The sequence below is a fragment of the Nicotiana tabacum genome, chromosome 4 (genome assembly GCF_000715075.1).
Source record: "Nicotiana tabacum cultivar K326 chromosome 4, ASM71507v2, whole genome shotgun sequence".
Classification (NCBI taxonomy): Eukaryota; Viridiplantae; Streptophyta; class Magnoliopsida; order Solanales; family Solanaceae; genus Nicotiana; species Nicotiana tabacum.
The window spans coordinates 147,661,748-147,680,906 of record NC_134083.1 but is presented as its reverse complement, the minus strand read 5'-3'; the positions used below and the strand labels follow the sequence as shown (position 1 = coordinate 147,680,906).

The following is a 19,159-nucleotide window of genomic DNA, read 5'->3' as shown; positions in this document are numbered from 1 at the left end:
GTCGGCACTCAATCATTTTTTATTTGCTCTGGTGATGGACGTACTGACACGCCACATCTAAGGGGAGGTGCCGTGGTACCTGCTATTTGCAGATGATATTGTATTGATTGATGAGACGCGAGACGGTATGAATGCGCAATTAGAGGTGTGGAGGCAGACCCTGGAGTCTAAAGGTTTTAAGTTGAGCAGGACCAAGATAGAATACTTGGAGTATAAGTTGAGTATCGAGACTCAAGGCAGGGAAGGAGAGGTAAGACTGGACTCGCAGGTCATCCCTATGAGAGAAAGTTTTAAGTACTTTGGGTCTATTATTCAAGGGATGAAGAGATTGATGAAGATGTCACACATCGTATTGGGGAGGGATAGATGAAATGAAGACTCGCTTCCGGTATTTTGTGTGACGGGAAGGTGCCGCCGAAACTTAAAGGTAAGTTCTACATAGTGGTGGTCAGGACAACGATGTTGTATGTGGTTGAGTGTTGGCCAGTCAAGATCGCTCATGTTCAGAAGATGAAGGTAGCAGAGATGAGGATGTTGAGATAGATGTGCGGGCACACCAGGTTAGATAGGATCAGAAATTAGGTTATTCGCGACAAAGTGGGTGTGACCCCGAGGACAAGATGCGGGAAATGCGGCTTAGGTGGTTTGGTCATGTGAGGAGGAGGAGCACGGACGCCTCGATGAGGAGATGCGAGAGGATGATATTGGAGGGCCTACGGAGAGGTAGTGGTAGGGCAAAGAAGAGGTGGGGAGAGGTGATTAGGGAAGACATGGCGCAACTTCAGCTGACCGATGACATGACCCTTGATAGGAAGGTATGAAGGTCGATAATTAGGGTAGTATATTATGTATTCTAGAGTGTTTATAACAATAATATTGGCACGCAGTCTCGCTTTCTGTTGGTAGTAGAGTTTTTATGACTGGCCGTTATTTTCTTTCATTGTTGATCTTACTATCTTGTTGTTTTTATTCTACTTTTATATAGCATTTTGATATTGTTCCTTCTTGTCTATATTTTAATTAATGTTGTGCTTATACTTTCCTGAGTCGAGGGTCTATTGGAAACAACATCTCTATCCTCACAAGGTAGGGGTAAAGTCTGCATATACACTACCCTCCCAGATCCCATAATGTGGGATAATACTGAGTATATTGTTGTTGTTGGTGGTTAATCTTGAAAGTATACATCAACGTAAAATTATTGTTAGACGACTAAAAAATAACTATCATGTGTTATTAAGAAAATTATTCCATAAGAATATTTTATTAGATCATATATTTGTCATTTTTAAATTTTTTTACTAAACATATATTTACTTATAAAAAATTTAACAAAGTAAGATTGAATATTCACATAACAAAAAAAATTGAAAAACCGAAAAACCCGACAAAATTTGACTGATCCAAATCAATATAATTGATTTTGTTTGATTTTGATAAAAATCGAATCAACCCGATTCAGCGCACACCCTTGACCATAATTGCAAAAGCTTTTCACTCGAAAACACACACGTCATTCTTATGCGTAACTTTGTTTGCATGATGAGACAGTATGCACATGATTTTGCCATAATATGGGAAAGTTTGACGATCATGCATTATAACAAGATTTAAAATTTACGAGTTCAAAGATTTAAAATTTATGAGTTCTTGTAGCGATCTTAAGTAAATATACAATAAGTAATTGGATTCACAATTAAATATTTATGGATATTTAGTGAATTTTTTTAATACTTATACAAAGTATATGAAAAAGCTACTGCACTAAAACCACATGTAATAAGCTGGATCCGCCCTAATTATAACTTGTGTGACTAATTCAACCGGATAAGTAGGATTAGTATATTAGAAAGTTTTGTCGGTCTATTAAGACTTGTATGCCACAATTCAAAAAATGTATTTTTCTTTGTTAGCTATTCGATTATCATAGTTCAAAAGTAGCATTTGCTAATTTCTTCCAAAAAAAAAAAAAAGGTAAGGCATCTTTAGTAAAGGGAAAAATGAAAACAACTTTACTTTTAAATCATTGAAAATATAACTTATACACTTATATTTGTTAGTAAGCTAATTACTCTGCAAGCAATTCCTATGTTATTTATTACATAACAATATATTTGCTACATTTTGTCCAAAATAACACGTTAACCAAACTTATGACCAGGGCGGCTCAATAAACATGGAAGCCTAAAGTAAACGAGAGGCCTTATTTTTTTTACGACCAGAAAGATATTTTTTTGTCAATTTATGATCAACAATTTAATATTACTTTTTTACTATGAAAATATGTACTTTCTCATTTAAATCACTAAATATTCTTCTAAAAATAAATTAATATATAACCTACTAGAAAATTTTGGGCCCCCCAAAATTATGAGGCACGAAGCAGCTGATTTAGTAGCTTTACTCCTTTACCCTTGGGCCGGCACTGCTTGCGATGAAAAATATGTGACTCAAATGATTCCGAGAACAGTAGAAATGTAGTACGACACTCCCGGTCACAATTTACAATTTTGAAATATTTTAAAACATTATTTTTGAAACTTTCACAAGTATAAATTTAAACCAATGTTGAAATTCACGTTGATTTAATATTTTAAAACTTTAATGTTGTTTTCTCAAAATATAATATGCTACAAAATAGAAGGAACTTTTATAATAAGTAATGAAAATTGGAAATTCCTGGCGCTATTTTCCAGTTTCCCTCATTCAAAGTGCTCTTATAAATTTCCCCCCTCCGCTTCCTTCTCCATTCCCCCAATGGCTTCTTCATCCACAGCTCTCCACACAATCGACGATGACGACGTACGCTCTTTCCCTCCCTCTTTCTCTCTTTCTCTCTATGTGTGTGTGTGTGTTTCCTTTGTTTTCAACTACTAACCCTCATTCTATTTTTCTACAGGAATTTGATTGGGACTTAGCTGTGAAAGAAATCGATGGGGCTTTGGAAGCAACAGCAATTTCCAACAGACCATTTTCTTCTAATTTTGCTTCTACTTCTCATTCAAATCACCAAATTAAGGAAACCCATAAATACCCTTTTGCTCCTTCTTCTTCTAGACAATCCACACTTGATAAATTTTTCCAAAATTCCACCAAACAGGACAATCGAAATAGACTCGGAGAAAAGAACGAAAATGATTTTGAATCTTGTGGGCCCAGTAAATCATCTTATGGGCCTAGTGATGTTAAGATTGATCCAGAGGCGGCAAAAACTTGGATTTTCCCAGGTTCTTTTTTTCACTTTTTTTTTTGTCATACTTCATCAATATCCTGTTTTAATTTATCTATTTTTACATATTAATGTTATCTAGAAGTCAAAAAATGCGAGAATTTATGATTGTTTTACTTTATGTTTCATGGATTCTTCATTTTGTTAGTGAAGTGCTACTGCCTTTTTTTCCTTCTCCTTTTCAGACCTTTTTGTTAAATTTCAATCATGCTATCTCTGTGCTCTAACATGATATTTAAGCAAATGGCCGATATTGACTAGTTATGCTGCTTGAATGAAACTTTTGCATGGATAGTCATAAGCTCTATGATATAACTGTCACTATCTTTTAGATAAAACATTGTTGTAGTTTCTTGGAATGAAGACTCATATTTGTTTAACTTTACTTTTCCTGCAGTCAATTTCGATCGTCGTGATTATCAATTTTCTATCATCCAGACTGCTCTTTTTAGCAATACCTTAGTGGCATTACCCACAGGTCTGGGGAAGACATTTATTGCTGCTGTTGTAATGTATAATTATTTCAGATGGTTTCCAGAAGGTAATGCAGTGCTACATCTATCGTATTTCTTATTCTTTTAAACTTGTTACATACTATTTCCGGTAACTACTCTCGTCATGTCTCCACATTGAAGAGCTAGTTTTTAAGAAGCACGATTAATCTCAGCTGAATCTGCTGAAATTTTGAGCTATAATAAAATGACAAGCAGGTGCTTTGAACATAGGAATTTACTCCCCCCATCCCAATAAACTCAACCTAAATTAACCTCTACATTTATGTAGAGTAAAATGTGGAATAAACTGGGAAGTTTAAATAATGGTTTAAATCGTGAAATGGTTAGTCAGTAGCGTGTCATTGGTACTTTGCTTTTCTCTTATTCTCATTGGGCGGTTCAGATGGATTTCAACCTTCTTTCCCAACCAAACTCAAAAGGGTTGTATTACATTGAGATGTCGATTCATTTCCGCCCCCAGTGAGATGGGAGGTAGTAAGCCCCTAGTCTGTTGCTGGTAGATCTAATGGGTTCCTGGACATGAAAGATCCCAACCCGGAGAAATGCATGGTTCCCTGGCGGTTCATGGGATGGATGTTTGCATTTCTCCTCCTCCCGATCTAACACTACCTCGTTCATCCAGATGCCAAAAGAAGTTGAACAAGTGTGATATGAGTAGTTCTATAGCAGATTTAGGTCTCCATGCTTTCTCTTCCTTCTGTCCTCTTTTTCTTGATGACATCTTTTACAGTTTCAACTCTCATGCACCCTGTATAACAAAGAACAAAAAAAATTGTTTTGAAATACGTGTTAAGAACTTAACATGCAAAAGTCCCCACAGATACCAAACATCCACTGCTATATGCAGCAAAAGAGCAAGTTAATAAATTCATGATATATGAACTGATGAACCTCCAGCATTTTGATTCATAGACTTCAATTGTTAAGCTCTTACCGTTACGAATGATCATTTTGATTTAAATGGACCTCTGTCAGCAGCTAATTCTACTTGTTATATTTTGCTTTGACTTTTCATCGTATTGTTCAGAGTTCTTGTATTTTGAGTGCATATCTTATGCTAACAACTGTGAAATATTATGCAGCAACATTATTAGGCTAGATACTTCACTTTATGCATTTTCAAGTTTGTGAACAAAGGAAATTTTGTTTTGAGTTCTTAAGATGCCTGAATCCTGACGAGCCCTTCAGTTAGTGTGTGTGTGTGTGTTTATATATATATATATATATATATATATATATATATATATATATATATATATATATATATTTTAATCCAAACCTTTGGATTAACTGTTCTGGATGGTGTCCCAATGGCAGGGAAAATTGTTTTTGCAGCTCCTTCACGCCCACTTGTTTTGCAGCAGGTGGAAGCATTACATAAGTTTGTAGATATTCCACAAGTAAGCTAGGAGTTGTATTTTGTTTTATATTATTTCTAAGTTGTTTTTCTAATCCTGTGTCCTAAAAGAGCAAATGTACTGTTATTTATATTTGAGACATTTGTTACTAAATTGATTGCAGGAGTGCACAATTGATCTGACAGGTCAAACAAATCCGTCGAGAAGAGCGAGCTTATGGAAAGAGAGACGAGTCTTCTTTGTTACTCCACAAGTGCTGGAGAAGGATATACATTCTGGTGACGATCTTCACTCTAGCACTGATACAATTTTAAAAGTGTTATATAGTTTTCGTGTTTTCAAGAGATTCAAGGTTTACCCCTTCCACATGATTTGTGCTTTCATGAGAGGAAATAGAACTTAACTGCGGTGGCCTATTTGAATTTCTGGATGTGAATGTGCATGCTAGAGGAGAGTGTCACTTATATTTGTATAATTGGATCACTTTTGGGTCGACAACCGTAATCACTCTTAATGGAAGTGTTGAAAACCTAGTCACTCTTAATGGAGGTGTTGCAAAACACGTCTAAAACTGAATCTATATAATTTGTATTTTTTGACATACTTTTGGAGGTATTTTCACGTAATAACTCTACACTTTCTGCAGATAATAGCTATTTAACTAACAAATGAATTTTGTGATTACGCCTTTCTTGTTTTGAAGAATAATCAGATGTAATTATTTACCAGAAGCTTGAGGACACTATTATATTAAGCATTCTAGGTTCGAATAAGAATTAATATAGCTTAATGCTTGGCCCAAATAGAATTATTCCGCTTAGATACTATCCAAGTATGCAAAAAGAAAAGGTAGCGGAGGTATCAGACATTGAAGCTGTCAAGCATTAATAAGTTTTTACGTTTACTTGACAATAACCACTTTGAGCATATCTCGTTTAGGTTAGATAACACACAATTCTCATATTTTTATATACCTAGACCTGTATTATTACCAGTTGTTTCTTTTGCTTCAGTTTTTTTGTTATCTTGCTGTTGTTGGTAATATGCCGTGTTACTATTGCCTTTCCATGGTTTGTGCACTATTGTTTTCATTTCAAAAAGTGATGTGACTATGCTTCACCTGAGCCGAGGGTCTATCGAAAACAACCTCTCTATCTTCACAAGGTAGGGGTAAGACTGCATACACACTATCCTCCCCAGACCCCACTTGTGGGATTGTACTGGATTGTTGTTGTTTGTGAGAATGCACGGGAGAAAAATCTCTTATTAACAATGATACAATGAGCTCTATATATAATACAACTTCTACCCCTACTACATATGAGATTAGGACATATTCTACTCCTACTACATATGGGATTGGGACATATTCTATTCCTACCACATATGGGACTAGGACTATTTACACAACTATCTAACACTCCCCCTCAAGCCGATGCATACAAATCATATGTACCGAGCTTGTTACATATGAAAATATATGCAAGCTGGTCATACGACATACAAGACCACTAGACTCCTCCTGAGCAATAAAACCAGGTGGTTGTTGATAAACAAAAGTTGGTCGAAAAGTTGCCGGAAAAATTTGAAAATAGTGAGACTAAGCCTAACTCCACACTACAAAATAGGTTCTAAAACACCACAAGAAAACATAAACTTTTTTGGAAATTACTGTCACGTCAGAAATCACTGTTCACGCCGGAAAAGTGCATTGTTCATGCCGGAAAAAATAAAAGTTGTCCAAATTTGATGCAATTTAGATGAGTAGGCTCGGAATCACTGTATGAGTAAGTTGTTCTAAAGAAGTTTTGTCAAAAAATGGTCGGAATGGCTCACACGCGCTAAGTTACTGTAACTCGCCGGAAAATTCCAAAATTCTCGGAATCTGTAAGAAATTGTACTGGTGGACTCGGAATCACCCCACGAAACAACTGTTTTAAAGAATTTTTTGAAAATTCTGGCTATGAGACGCGCTTGCCGGAACCCTAGTTCTGGTGGCGCGTGGAGGGACTTTCTGCCGAAGCGATTGACTTGGGTTTCGTCACCTGACTTTTTTGAACAAGTTGATAGTGTTGGTTTTCGCACAACCCTTACCGATAAGGAGATAACGCAAATCAATCTTGAGTCGTCAACCGGAAAGACGCACATCGACTGACTTTTCTGTTCCGATGGGACTGAGATTTCTGGGGTTTGGTCGCACAAGGGTTTCGAATCTGATGGTGGTACTGGTATATGCACAATACCACTGTAGCAGTGATGAACCATGGGAACAAGATGAAGTTGCCTGAAAATTGCACGGCGACAAGATCTTTCTTCCCGGACGTCGCTGGAATGACACACATCGATAATTTTCTTATTGAAACTCTGATACCATGTGAGAAAACACGGATTAAAAATCTCTTATTCACAATGATACAGTGAGCCCTATATATAATACGACTTCTACTCCTACTACTATGGGATTAAGACATATTCTACTCTTACTCATATGGGACTAAGACATATTCTACTCCTACCACATATGAGACTAGGACTATTTATACATAACTATCTAACATTGTTGTTGTTAGATAACGCACAAAACTTTGTTATTTGCTTCACGTTTTTTAACAGTTTAATAAGTGCTTGAATGTCCCTAGCAAAAGGGGGATGAATGACCCTAGCAAGAGAGCGATCATAAATGTAGGTCTTAGGGATTTTTTGGGGGGGAGGGGGGGAGAGGATATTGTTTGTTTTTGGAGACAAAATGGAAAAGGTGATTGATGGTGTTGTGAGGAGTATTTGGGGTGAAGGTGGGTGAAACATGATGCTATCCCATCTAGGGTATTCGCAATGGGTTACCTTTATTATGGGGTGAGAGAAAAAATTGAAGTTCTGGAGACTAAGAAAGGCGAGTTATGTGTATGAGATTTCGAAATTATTGGAATGTGGTGGAGTGGGGTTTCAGGGGAGTGTATGGTCCTAGGGAGGGCTGAAGGCGGTATTTTGCATAGAGATACTACTATTATGGGAGAGTGGGACATTCCATGGGTGGTAGGAGGGGATCTCAATACTATCTAATAGCCGAGGGAGAGAAAGAGGGTTTACGAGGGCTATGGAGGAGTTTTTGGAGTTTATCGACAACCAATTTCTTATTTACCTTCCTTTGACAACTGCCAGATTCACTCGGTCTAGATCGGAAAACTCCTTTTCTAGATCAAGACTTGACAGATTCTTGGTGTCCACTTTTTGGGATGAGATGAATCCGAATATAATTCAGATTTCTCTCCCTAGATTGATGTTAGACCATTCACCTATTATGCTAGATGAGGGGTGGGGGAAGGAGGGCAAGAGCTCTTTTTAGATTTGAAAATATATGGTTGAAGGCAACATACATAGGGAAAGAGTGGCAGGGTGATGGAGTAGTTATGTGGTGGTGGGCCACCCGTCTTTCCGACTTGCTAGGAAACTAAAGATGCTTAAGAGAGACATTAGGATGAGGAATAGAGAAGTTTTTGGGAGGGTAGAGGTGAAGATGAAAAAGGTCATTCACGAGGTGGGGGAGTTAGAGATGGTAGAAAGGGAGATGGAGTTGGTGAAAAGGGAAAAGGTGAGAAAGGAGTTGAACAAAGAGCAACTTCTTTGGCTATAGCTCAAAAGATTAGTTGGAGGCAAAAATCGAGAGCGTTATGGTTAGAGGAGGGGGACTTGAATACAAAATGTTTCCACAAGTTTGTTGTGGCTAATAGGAGGAGAAACTCATAGACTCGGTAGAGTTAAATGGGGTGGTGCACGAGGGTCAGGAGGTAGGTGAAGCTATTATGGGTTTCTATGAACAATTGTTTATGGAGGAGGCAGATTAAAGGGCTATTCTAAGGGGTTTAGAGTTTAAACAAATAGGATAATAGAAAAGTGGATGGTTAGAGAAGACTATTGGGGAAGATTAGGTGAAGAAGACAGATGAAAGTTGTGTAGGGGATAAACCTCCGGGACCAAACAGTTTCACTTTGGTATTTTTCTAGCAGTGTTAGCAAGAATCGCGACTTTCCAGAGTACGGGGGAGTTCAAAAAAAGTCTCAATGCCTCTTTCATTGTCATCACTTCGAAAAGAGAGGAAGCATCGGGTATAAAGGATTATAGAGCTATTGGTCTAGTAGGGAGCATCTGTAAGATTGTCTTGGATGAGACAGTATCTACTTCGCAAAATGCTTTTATGGAAGGTAGACAGATTCTAGATGCAATATTGGTGGCTAATGAACTTGTTGATTCGAGAAGAACTGAAGAAAGAAAGGGGAACTGAGGATTTTGTATAAATTGGACCTTGAGAAGGCCTATGATCATGTTAATTGAGAGTTCCTTGACTTTATTATTTTGAGGATGAGATTTGGGGCAAGATGGAAATGAATCAAGTTTTGCATTTCAACTGCCAAGTTTTCTGTCCTCGTGAATGGTAATCCATGCGGCTTCTTTGGTTGCACGAGAGGAATGAGATAGAGCGACCCACTATCGCCTATATTTTTCATTTTAATGATAGATGCATTGAGTAGAAAGGCAGATAAAGCTGTAGTAGGGGTTACTTAAGGGGCTTTTCTGCAGCGACGGGTGGTCAAAGTATTGTGAGGGTGTCTCATCTATTGTTTGCGGATGATACTTTAGTGTTCCATGATGAAGATATAGCCAGTTGTCTTATTTGAGACAAGTGCTGACATGGTTCCAAGTGGTGTCAGGCTTAAAGATCAACCTTAGAGAATGTGAGATTATTCCAGTGGGGGTGCAGAGAATATAGAGGTCCTAGCACATGTGAGGAATTGTAAGATCGGGGTTCTTCAACTACTTATTTGGGCCTACCTCTAGGTACATCTAACAAAGACCTAGCGCTTTGGAACCCAGTAATAGAAAGGGTAGACAAAAGGCTCGTAGGTTGGCAAAAGAGGTACTTATCCAAAAGGGGAAATGAATTGTTAATTAAGAGTACACTATTGGGTATTCTCACTTATTTCATGTCCCTGTTATAGGCTCTGGTTAGCGTTACTAGGAAGTTAGAAAAACTTCAGAGAGATTTTCTATGGCATGGGTCAAGCGGGGAGAGGAACTCACTTGGTTAATTGAGAGATTGTTTCTACACTGAAGTGTTGGGTTGGACTTGGGATAAGAGTTTTCAACAAGATGTTAATGGCAAAATGACTATGGAGATTTGGGGTTAATGCAAGATCAAGTAAGCTAGAAATTCAAGAAGTCCAAGAATCCATTCAAGATTAGGATTTTTTCCCCTTAAAAATTAGGATTTTGTATTTCTTGCTTCCTAGTAATTTACTTGTTTTAGTAGGATTAGATTTGTAGTTCTAGTCAAACTAGGATTGTTACTTGGTATCCTATTCCTACTAGAATTTTTATCCCTATTTTAGTTAGGATAGGTTTTTCTTACCCTTATTCTTATTCTAGTTTAATTAGGATTAGTTTTTCTTAACCTCATCAATTTTACTCATTGTAAGACCTATTTAAACGACTCAAAATGTTGAAAAATAATGATGGGTGATTAGTTTTTCTAAACTCTTGCTTCAAAAACGTGATTTACTTTTTATTTCATTGTTCTTCCTTTATTCAACGCTTCTTGCAATCTTGCGGGATTGAAGAACGTGTGGGTATTTTTTTTTTCATCTTACATTCTTCTAACGTGAGTTTGAAGAAAGTTTTTGCTAGTTTTGTAAAAAACTTTAGCGGGGTGTTTTTGTTTTTCTCTCTTCTTTATGCTTGAGAGGTGCAAAACCTTGAAAGTATATCAGGGATAGACAGTGTTGTAAATAGCGAGCGCTACAACGCTGAGACAACATCGCTATTTTGGTCTGTTGCGTTGCGAGGAAGAAAAGGCGAGCTCCTCTGCATGTGTAGCGAGAGGCGCTGCGAGGCGTCGCTTTTTGAATAAAACGGAAGAAAAGGCAGCATTAATATTAAAACACAAAATTAGGGCTTGGGTTTCACTTTTCTCCTTCAGCGACGAGCAGCGACCTTCTTCTTCTCCTTCAGCGACCTTCGATCTTCTTCTTCTTCCATCATCAGCCATCATCACCAGGTATGTTACTTTCTTTTCTTTTCTTCTTCTTCTCCTTTTTTCTTCTACTTTCTTCTTCCTCTATTTCAGCAGCGACTTCTTCTTCTTTTTTCTTTTTCTTCTTCTTTCTTCTTTCTTCAATCATTCAATGATCAGCTCTTTCTTCTTTCTTTCTTCATTTTTCTTCTTCTTTGCTGATTTCCAGAGGCAGTAGCCTTTTTTTTTGCTCTGTTTTTCTTCTTCTTTCTTTGCTGTTAGTTTCTTCATTTTTCTTCTTCTTTCTTTGCTGTTTTCCAGAGGCAGTAGCCTTTTTTTTTGCTCTGTTTTTCTTCTTCTTATTAATATATTATTGTTATTGAGTTTTTAGTTATATGTATATAATATTTTATGTTTTTGTATAAATTGTCGCTTCACATCAAAAAGGCGAGCGCTTCGCTGCGCGCCTCTCGCCTCAGTGAAGCGGGCCCTCGTCGCTATTTGTCGCCGCACGCTATTCAAAACACTGGGGATAGAGGTGGAAACTCTTTAGAGGGAGGTTATTACAGAGAAGTATCGGGTGTTGGAAGAGGGGTAGAGGACTAAAAATGTCACTTCCTTTTGGGTGCGGGTTATGAAGAAATATTATAAAGGGACGGGAAAAGTTTAATGGAAACATATCATTCGGGGTGGGTGATGGGAGGAAAATAAGTTTCTGGGATCACAAGTGGTGCGAGAGCAACACATTGAGAGTCACGTATATGAACATGTACAGTATTTCAAGCCGAAAGAAGATGCAGTCTAACGATTGTGGAGCTTACAATGGGGAGAAATGCAATGCGACTTGAGGTTTAGGAGGAACTTGCAAGATTGGGAGGTAGAGGAATATCAAAACTTGCTCATATTGCTTCACAATCAAAAAATGTCATGGGATAGACATGATGCATGGAGATGGGAGGCAGGGAAAAATAACGTTTTTTCCATTAAGTCCTATTATTAGTAGCTCTTGATGAGGAAGGAGCCAACCTTTCCACATAATTCGGTATAGATTTCGAGAGTACCGAGAATGGTGGGTTTCTTCACTTGGCTAGCTATGAGAGGGGTGATTTTGACGGTGGAGAATTTGAGGACGAGGAAGATTACTTATGTTAGCTGGAGCTTCATGTGTAAAGAATCAGGACAAACTGTGAATCGCCTCCATTTACATTGTCTGATAACATCTTACTTGTGGTGGAAAATTTTGAGATGGTGTGGTATGGAGTGGGTGATGCCGGCCACCATAAAAGAAACAAGTTTTAGCTGGGTTTTAGAAGACGGAAGAGAAGACACAGGGGATGAGTTGTTGCTCCCCTAGCACTTATATGGATCGTATGGAAAGGGAGGAATAGGAGAAGCCTTTAATGGAGTAGAGAAAGATCTTGTACTTTTGAGGAATAGCCTTTTTTCACTTATTGCTTTTTGGTGCACTTGTGAGGTTCCTTATGTATAGATGGTCGGGTGACATTCATAGAAAACCATATCTTTTTGTGGGGTTTACTATTTTTTCTGGTATACTTCTTGTATAGGGGCACCTTCTTGCCCTTTGTGTTTTAATAAAATTATTACTTTACCAAATAGAAAAAACTGCTTGACTTACTTGGATCTGATTATGGATTTATAGTCATTGGTTGTTCCTTCCTGATATTTTTAGTTCCATGATTATTGTGCATAGCATGTATTGTCATTGGTGTCCATCATGTAGGTGATTTCATTCTTTAGGGGCTACCAAATGAGTCAACTTCATTCTTTAGGGGTTGGGATATCTATAGTCTAGTTAATGCTTATGGTGCCTTTTCCTAGTTCACAAGTCACTGCATGCTTCATTGGCAAATTCGATTGCTATTCCGCCTTGAGTTTAAATGGAGCTTATCTTGTGTTGTTTCGGAATATAGAATATGGTGTACACAAGGGATTGTTTTTCAATGGTCGGAGTTTAATATATGATTGTAATAGCCCAATAGCTCACGCCCCAGATAGATCGAACATAGCAAATAAAATGCTATTGATGTAGCTTTTGGTTTTAGTTCTTTTAATATGTTCAAAAGTTGCTAGCACATCAACCATATGAGTTTGAATGTATTAATTTGAAGAAGTATTTAATGACTAGAGGTTGCATGCACATTGAATGTATTTCCTTTTGATTAAGAGAATTGCAAACCTCATATCTTTGAAATTCCCGTTCCTAGACCATATTGAACGTTTATGAAATTATAAATGTAAAAACGCAGGAATATGCTTCATGAGACATCTAGTTTGCTTGGTAATCGACGAGGCTCATCGCGCAAGTGGAAATTACTCTTATTGTGTAGTAGCTCGCAAGGTTTGTCATTCAGTTTGTTTTTATGTTCTAGCTTTCTGATATTATTCTTAACATGTCTGTCATACCTATTTCAACGTGACACCATTTTGTAACTTTATAAGTTGCTTTGCCACATGAGTTTAACCTGGTACCTGTTTATAGTTGTTCTCTTCTTTCAGTTGATAATGAATATATAAGCTATATAACTGGGAAATATGTTCAATATTCTCTCTGTGAGGACTATTTACTATTTAGAGTTGTTGCATGAGATACCTATTCTTCGGGAGGTGAGAGAAAGAGAAAGGCGATCACCCGCTCCCCTTTTTGATATTTCACCCTTTCACCGCATGCAAGCCTCTAAAATCTGGACAGTTTATCAACAATTTGGAATTCTGCACCTCCACAATTAATTATTACAATGATGTGGAGCAGCATGAATTCTTTTTTAATAGAAAGAGGAATTCAGAAAATCTGAAGTCCTCTATGTAACTTTTTTGCAAGTACAGTAGTTTTATTCATGAATTACACCACCAAGATGGTACTGTCTGAGTAAAAAAGTATCATGGATTTGATTCCTCGAGTGTGGAGGGAATAAAGGAAATGCAGTATGATTCTATGTCGGTTGCGGAAGACATTTTATACCAAGATTTTTGATAGGGTAATCAACCATGTACTCGAAGTATAGAAACTCAAGAAGACACAGCTATAGATATTCAAGAGTATGGGACCAACAAGTTCATCACGCTCCCAAAATGTAAAATAAATTTTTGAATACATCAAACTTGTGAAGTACTGTGACAGTTGCTCTATTTGGTCGAATCTGTCACTGTGATAACTTACAGAAAGGATTTGCGGAAATAATCTAATTGCTTTTTTTGCTTTATGTAGAAGTTGAAACCCATTGTTGGTCTAGTGCCAGCTTTACATACCTAATTCAGCATTCTACCTCAGATTCTTGTTCTGCTTTTTCCCTGCTAAAGTCAAATCCCTGGCCCACTCCTTTGATTGATCACTAAATTTGGTCCATTTCTCACCGGGCAGGCTTCTCTAAGTTCCAAGTTCAAATGCTTATTTTATTTTTTCAAGCTCCATTATGATGTGCATTTTTAATCCGGTGTCCAAATATAAGGGAAACATTTAGAGGTAGTATTAGATTATCATGCCATTTCCTGTTAAACTTTCTACAAAATATGTCGAATTGCCATCTCAATTCCTCAATTTATCTTCATTTGGTTGGTGAAAATTCAACTTTTTTGATTTGTTTGTAGTTGATGGCATGTAATGTCCAAGTCAGGATATTAGCATTAACTGCAACACCTGGGTGTAAGTTACTAATTATCTGCTGGACTTTGTTGGAATTTAAACTGGTTTCATGTCTTACGTCACCCTTCTTATTGGGATCTTTATATGTCAGCTAAACGGCAGGCAGTTCAGAACGTGATCGATAACTTGCAAATATCAACACTTGAATATCGAAATGAAACTGACCCAGATGTGCTCCCGTATGTGCATGCTCGAAAGATTGAACAGATAACGGTCTAAATTTATCTCCCTTGGGCCCTTTGCTGAAGCTTTTTGCCGTAGTTTATGTTCAAAAAATTTCAAATCATGCTTTCAGGTTCCCATGGGCAAAGATGCTGATGAAGTTGGTGAACTCCTCTTGAAAGTCATATGCCCATTAGTTAATCGGCTTAATGCATATGGACTACTACTGAATAGAGACTACCGGACGGTATGGCTATTATTACTTGAAAATTCTTTAGATGTTTTCTTTTGATTATGATGTAGATGTTTGCTACATTTTTGGAGATGTGCTCTTCTGACTAGTCAGTCAGCGAAGTTCAGGTATAGGATAGTTGTTCAATGAAGTCTGTCATTATCCTCATTCCACGCTTTCTTCCTATTTTTGTTCTGGTTATGTTTTTCTTTCGCATTTGCATTTCTCAGTGGATTATAGTGATACAATCTATTATTGAAGAGATGCTAATGCCTCCATGTGGCTCCTATGTTGCAAGACTTAAAATTGTTTGATCTAAGGCCCGTATAGTGTATGGTTTTGATTGCATTATTTAATGAAGACTAGCTTGCAAACATGTGCTTTGGCACAGTAGCTGCGAAAGTAAAATGTCTATTTTATTTTGTTAAAGAGTTGAAAATAAAATTTTAAGTTCTAAATTTGATTTAATGTCATTAGTAATGTATAATTGCCAAAAACATTTAATTGTAAATTTCTGTCTTAAAAATCCTGATGTGGGATACACTGGTTTTGTTGTTATTGCTGTTGTTGTTGTTGTTGATGTTGTCGTCCTCATCACTAAATTCAAATGTTAGGGGCGTGTAAAGCTCTAGTACCAGACTGTATTAGTATAATTCTAGAGGTTTCTACTCTATACATATTAGGACCACTTTCATTCTGTGGAATAATCAGATCATTAGTAACATATAAGACAAGGGGTCCTATATACTCTTTAAGCAAAATCACGTTTACACAGAGACATTGAGAATACATTGTAGGAGCAGGGGTTAGTGTTTGGATAGTAAAATTGAACTATTGATTTGCTGGTTTATTACGTTTTCCAATTTTATGAAGATTATACAGTCTTTTATTCTTCTAGGGGCTTGACAAATCATGGTAACCATGTTCATATATACATATGGGATGAGCTCTTCTTCCATTTCAGCTATTTCATGTTACTGTTGCCACTACTACTTAAATTGGAATGCACAATCACTAGGTTCTATATATACACACTTGTTCTTTGTTTTTTAATCTTTTATGTAAGTCTATTATATATATATATTTACTTGTTTCTTAAGGTTTGTTTGTCTTGTCCAATTTACAGTTAAGCCCACACCAAGTACTTGAATCACGGTCAAGATTTCGTGAAGCTCCACCTCAAAATTTACCTCAAGTGAAGTTTCAAGATATTGACGGATTACATGGAGTTCTTGTAACACTTTACCATTTACTGAAACTGCTCTCGAGCCATGGGATAAAATCTACATGTGAGATGCTTGAAGAAAAGCTGCAAACGAATAAGTGGGTTTGTTTTTACAATAGCATCCCCCCTAACAACATACCGCCCCAATGTGTTTCTTGTATAATGTGACATTATTCCATCAACCAGCTGCATCCAAGATATTATCATATACGTGTCGTGCAGTTATTTTCACCAGTTTTGTACTTCTTCTACCTCTTCTTTCTGAAAGCTGAGATGGTTTAACAGAATCTCTTGTCCGTTTTCTTAATATGTACGTGTCATTTACAGGTTATTTGGACGACATATGAGCAGAAATGAAATTCTTTTGAAAGCAAAGCATTTAATGCAGCAAGTTGTATCTCATGGTGCTCCTAGTCCTAAGTTATCAAAAATGCTGGAAATACTCATCAATCATTTCAGTATGTTACACATCGCAGTGTTCTGTTTGTTTAAGTATTTGCTCATTTTAATTGTTCAATGAGCTCCCTGTTTGTCTGTACATGGATACAAAATGGCTTTGAAGCTTGTTTTAATGGGCTTTCGGTTCATATTTAGGTATCATTTTTATTAATGATATTTGATTTTCATCAATAGGTTCGAGAGTTTGGGTATGGCATTCGATATTTTTATTTCTGCAAATTGAAATAGGAAGCTTGTTGGAAGTTGTAAATTTTTCCATGTCATAGTAAGTAGTAACCACAATAGAAAGAGGCAAAGCTAGTGACAGACATAATCAACTATTATCCTTCGAGTTTAATATTGGAGAATTATGAGCTAGTTTCTTTGTTTCTAGTGAAGCTTTTGCTACTTCTTTGGCATATTTTTCTAACTTTTCGTCGTTTAGTCCTAAGGTATTCTAAGTGGGATAGTACATTCTTCCTCCATTTCCCTCTTTCACAAAGCCAAAATTTTAACTTGTTTCTTTGTTACAGTCTTGGCTGTTCGTAAAATTGATGAACCATGTCAACAAAAGATAAACCTCCAACTTGTTTGGGGCTGAGGCGTAGTTGTTGTTTTATGTCAATAAAAGATAAACATTGTCTGCTGATAACTTTGTTCCTTGTGCGGGAGTCTTAAGGTTGCCAACACAACTAGAGAAGAAATTTCTGCCATAGATATATGCTTTTGTAATAATTCTTTAATAAACACTGAATTTCACCTTAAAAGACGAACCATGAATGTCTTATGCACATGTTTTGGTGGAGTATCAGCTTCCGGGGTATATTTGCCCACTAGAAAATGACAAACCAAAGTCAAGTTGACTAATAGAAGTGAATATGAAGTTGCTATTGTGGATTTGAAGTTCATTTGTAGCTTATGGTGCAAACTAGAGTACAGTCAAAAATTGGCTAGCGATTTATATTTGGAATACAGTGAATAGCTATCTCACTTAACCTTTTCTGAATGGGCACTAAATTAGCAAGAGGAAATGTCATTTCAAGTGCAAATTGTCAATTGACAAAGATTGGCTTTATTCTATGCTATGGAAAGTATGGGGTCCTTGTAATATCAGATACTAAGTAACTAATAGTTTTATAATATTATTACCAATTCGCGGACCTTATTTTTCATAGTCCTTGATATAGTCAACTGTAGTTCTAGGGCTTCTACCTCCTTAAATTTGATAGAAGATTTCGTTTTTTGTGATGCTGGAATTTATCATAATCAAGCCGGTGGTAGTTAATTATTTAAGATTTTCTTTTTCAGAATTTCTTGTTTGGACTCTGGACTTTCTCATAGTAAATATAGCGCTTCTATTTTCGTATTTTCTTTGATATTTGTCCATCTGTTGCAGATACCAATGATCCTAAAAATTCAAGGGTTATCGTTTTCTCAAATTTTAGACAAAGTGTCAGGTGAAGTCTACATCAATTCCATTCTCACACTTCAATTACCTGATTGCAGCAGTTGGATTCTTTTTACTTTTGTATTCTGAAGGCCTGATTTTGGTTGCAGTGACATATTGCTTGCTTTGAGGAGTTTACCGGAGTTTGTTAAAGCTACTGAGTTCATTGGCCAAAGCTCAGGTATCCTACCCCATACATTTCAGTGGATCAACCTACTGCGTTGGTACTCCATCTCTTTCTTCGTTAGACACTGGATATTTCCTCTTCGAAAAATGCCATCGGACTGTTCATGTCAATAATGTTAAGAGGTGTACTGGTAATTTCTCTTTATGTGGTAGTTTGTTATTATTACCATGTTTGCTGGAATTCAAGGTTTTACATGGCAATGGCTGCTATTTTTGATGGTATCAGTTGGTCTTCTATCATAATTGCAATTTTCTAAACATCTGCTCTAAAGTACCACATATATTTATTGCCATTTTCCTGTATGCTACAAGTTACTACATGTTAGAACCACATCTTTTGGTAGGGTGGTGAGCTTTGGTGCAAGGCCCAAAACCAATATGCTTGAGCTACAGAATTTAAGAATGAGTCCTCTAAGCCTGATGATACGGCTATGCAGTTATAACTAATTCTGTTTCCCTCCCCCTCAAAACAGACAAGTAAAAGAATGACGTTATACGCTGCCGAAATGTATAATGTAGCCAAAATAAGCTATGATAAGTGTGAGCAAAACTTTAATTTCTGTGCTTTAATCTTTATGACAAAGTTTGTAGCCTCTGTTGTAAAAGGCTCACTTGAGATGCGTTTAGTGCTGAAGTTAGGTGACGCTCAGATAGGGACCGAGGTACTAAGGCAAATGCCTAATTCCATGGATCGTCTTTAAG

The 19,159-nt window shown here is 36.9% G+C and overlaps 1 protein-coding gene across 1 annotated transcript in view; it reads left to right on the top strand.

The window, feature by feature from the left end:
* The first annotated feature begins 2,648 nt into the window (after window positions 1-2,648).
* The window catches only part of LOC107824176 (DEAD-box ATP-dependent RNA helicase FANCM), a 38,341-nt gene continuing 21,830 nt past the window's right edge, over window positions 2,649-19,159 (top strand). The window contains exons 1-13 of the mRNA XM_075252571.1: window positions 2,649-2,802; window positions 2,900-3,227; window positions 3,627-3,770; window positions 5,062-5,144; window positions 5,266-5,380; window positions 13,374-13,465; window positions 14,713-14,767; window positions 14,859-14,980; window positions 15,063-15,176; window positions 16,288-16,484; window positions 16,714-16,844; window positions 18,221-18,281; window positions 18,382-18,452. Of these exons, the coding sequence (XP_075108672.1) occupies window positions 2,758-2,802; window positions 2,900-3,227; window positions 3,627-3,770; window positions 5,062-5,144; window positions 5,266-5,380; window positions 13,374-13,465; window positions 14,713-14,767; window positions 14,859-14,980; window positions 15,063-15,176; window positions 16,288-16,484; window positions 16,714-16,844; window positions 18,221-18,281; window positions 18,382-18,452 (1,558 nt within the window). The 5' untranslated portion in view covers window positions 2,649-2,757. The remainder of the gene's footprint in view (window positions 2,803-2,899; window positions 3,228-3,626; window positions 3,771-5,061; window positions 5,145-5,265; window positions 5,381-13,373; window positions 13,466-14,712; window positions 14,768-14,858; window positions 14,981-15,062; window positions 15,177-16,287; window positions 16,485-16,713; window positions 16,845-18,220; window positions 18,282-18,381; window positions 18,453-19,159) is intronic.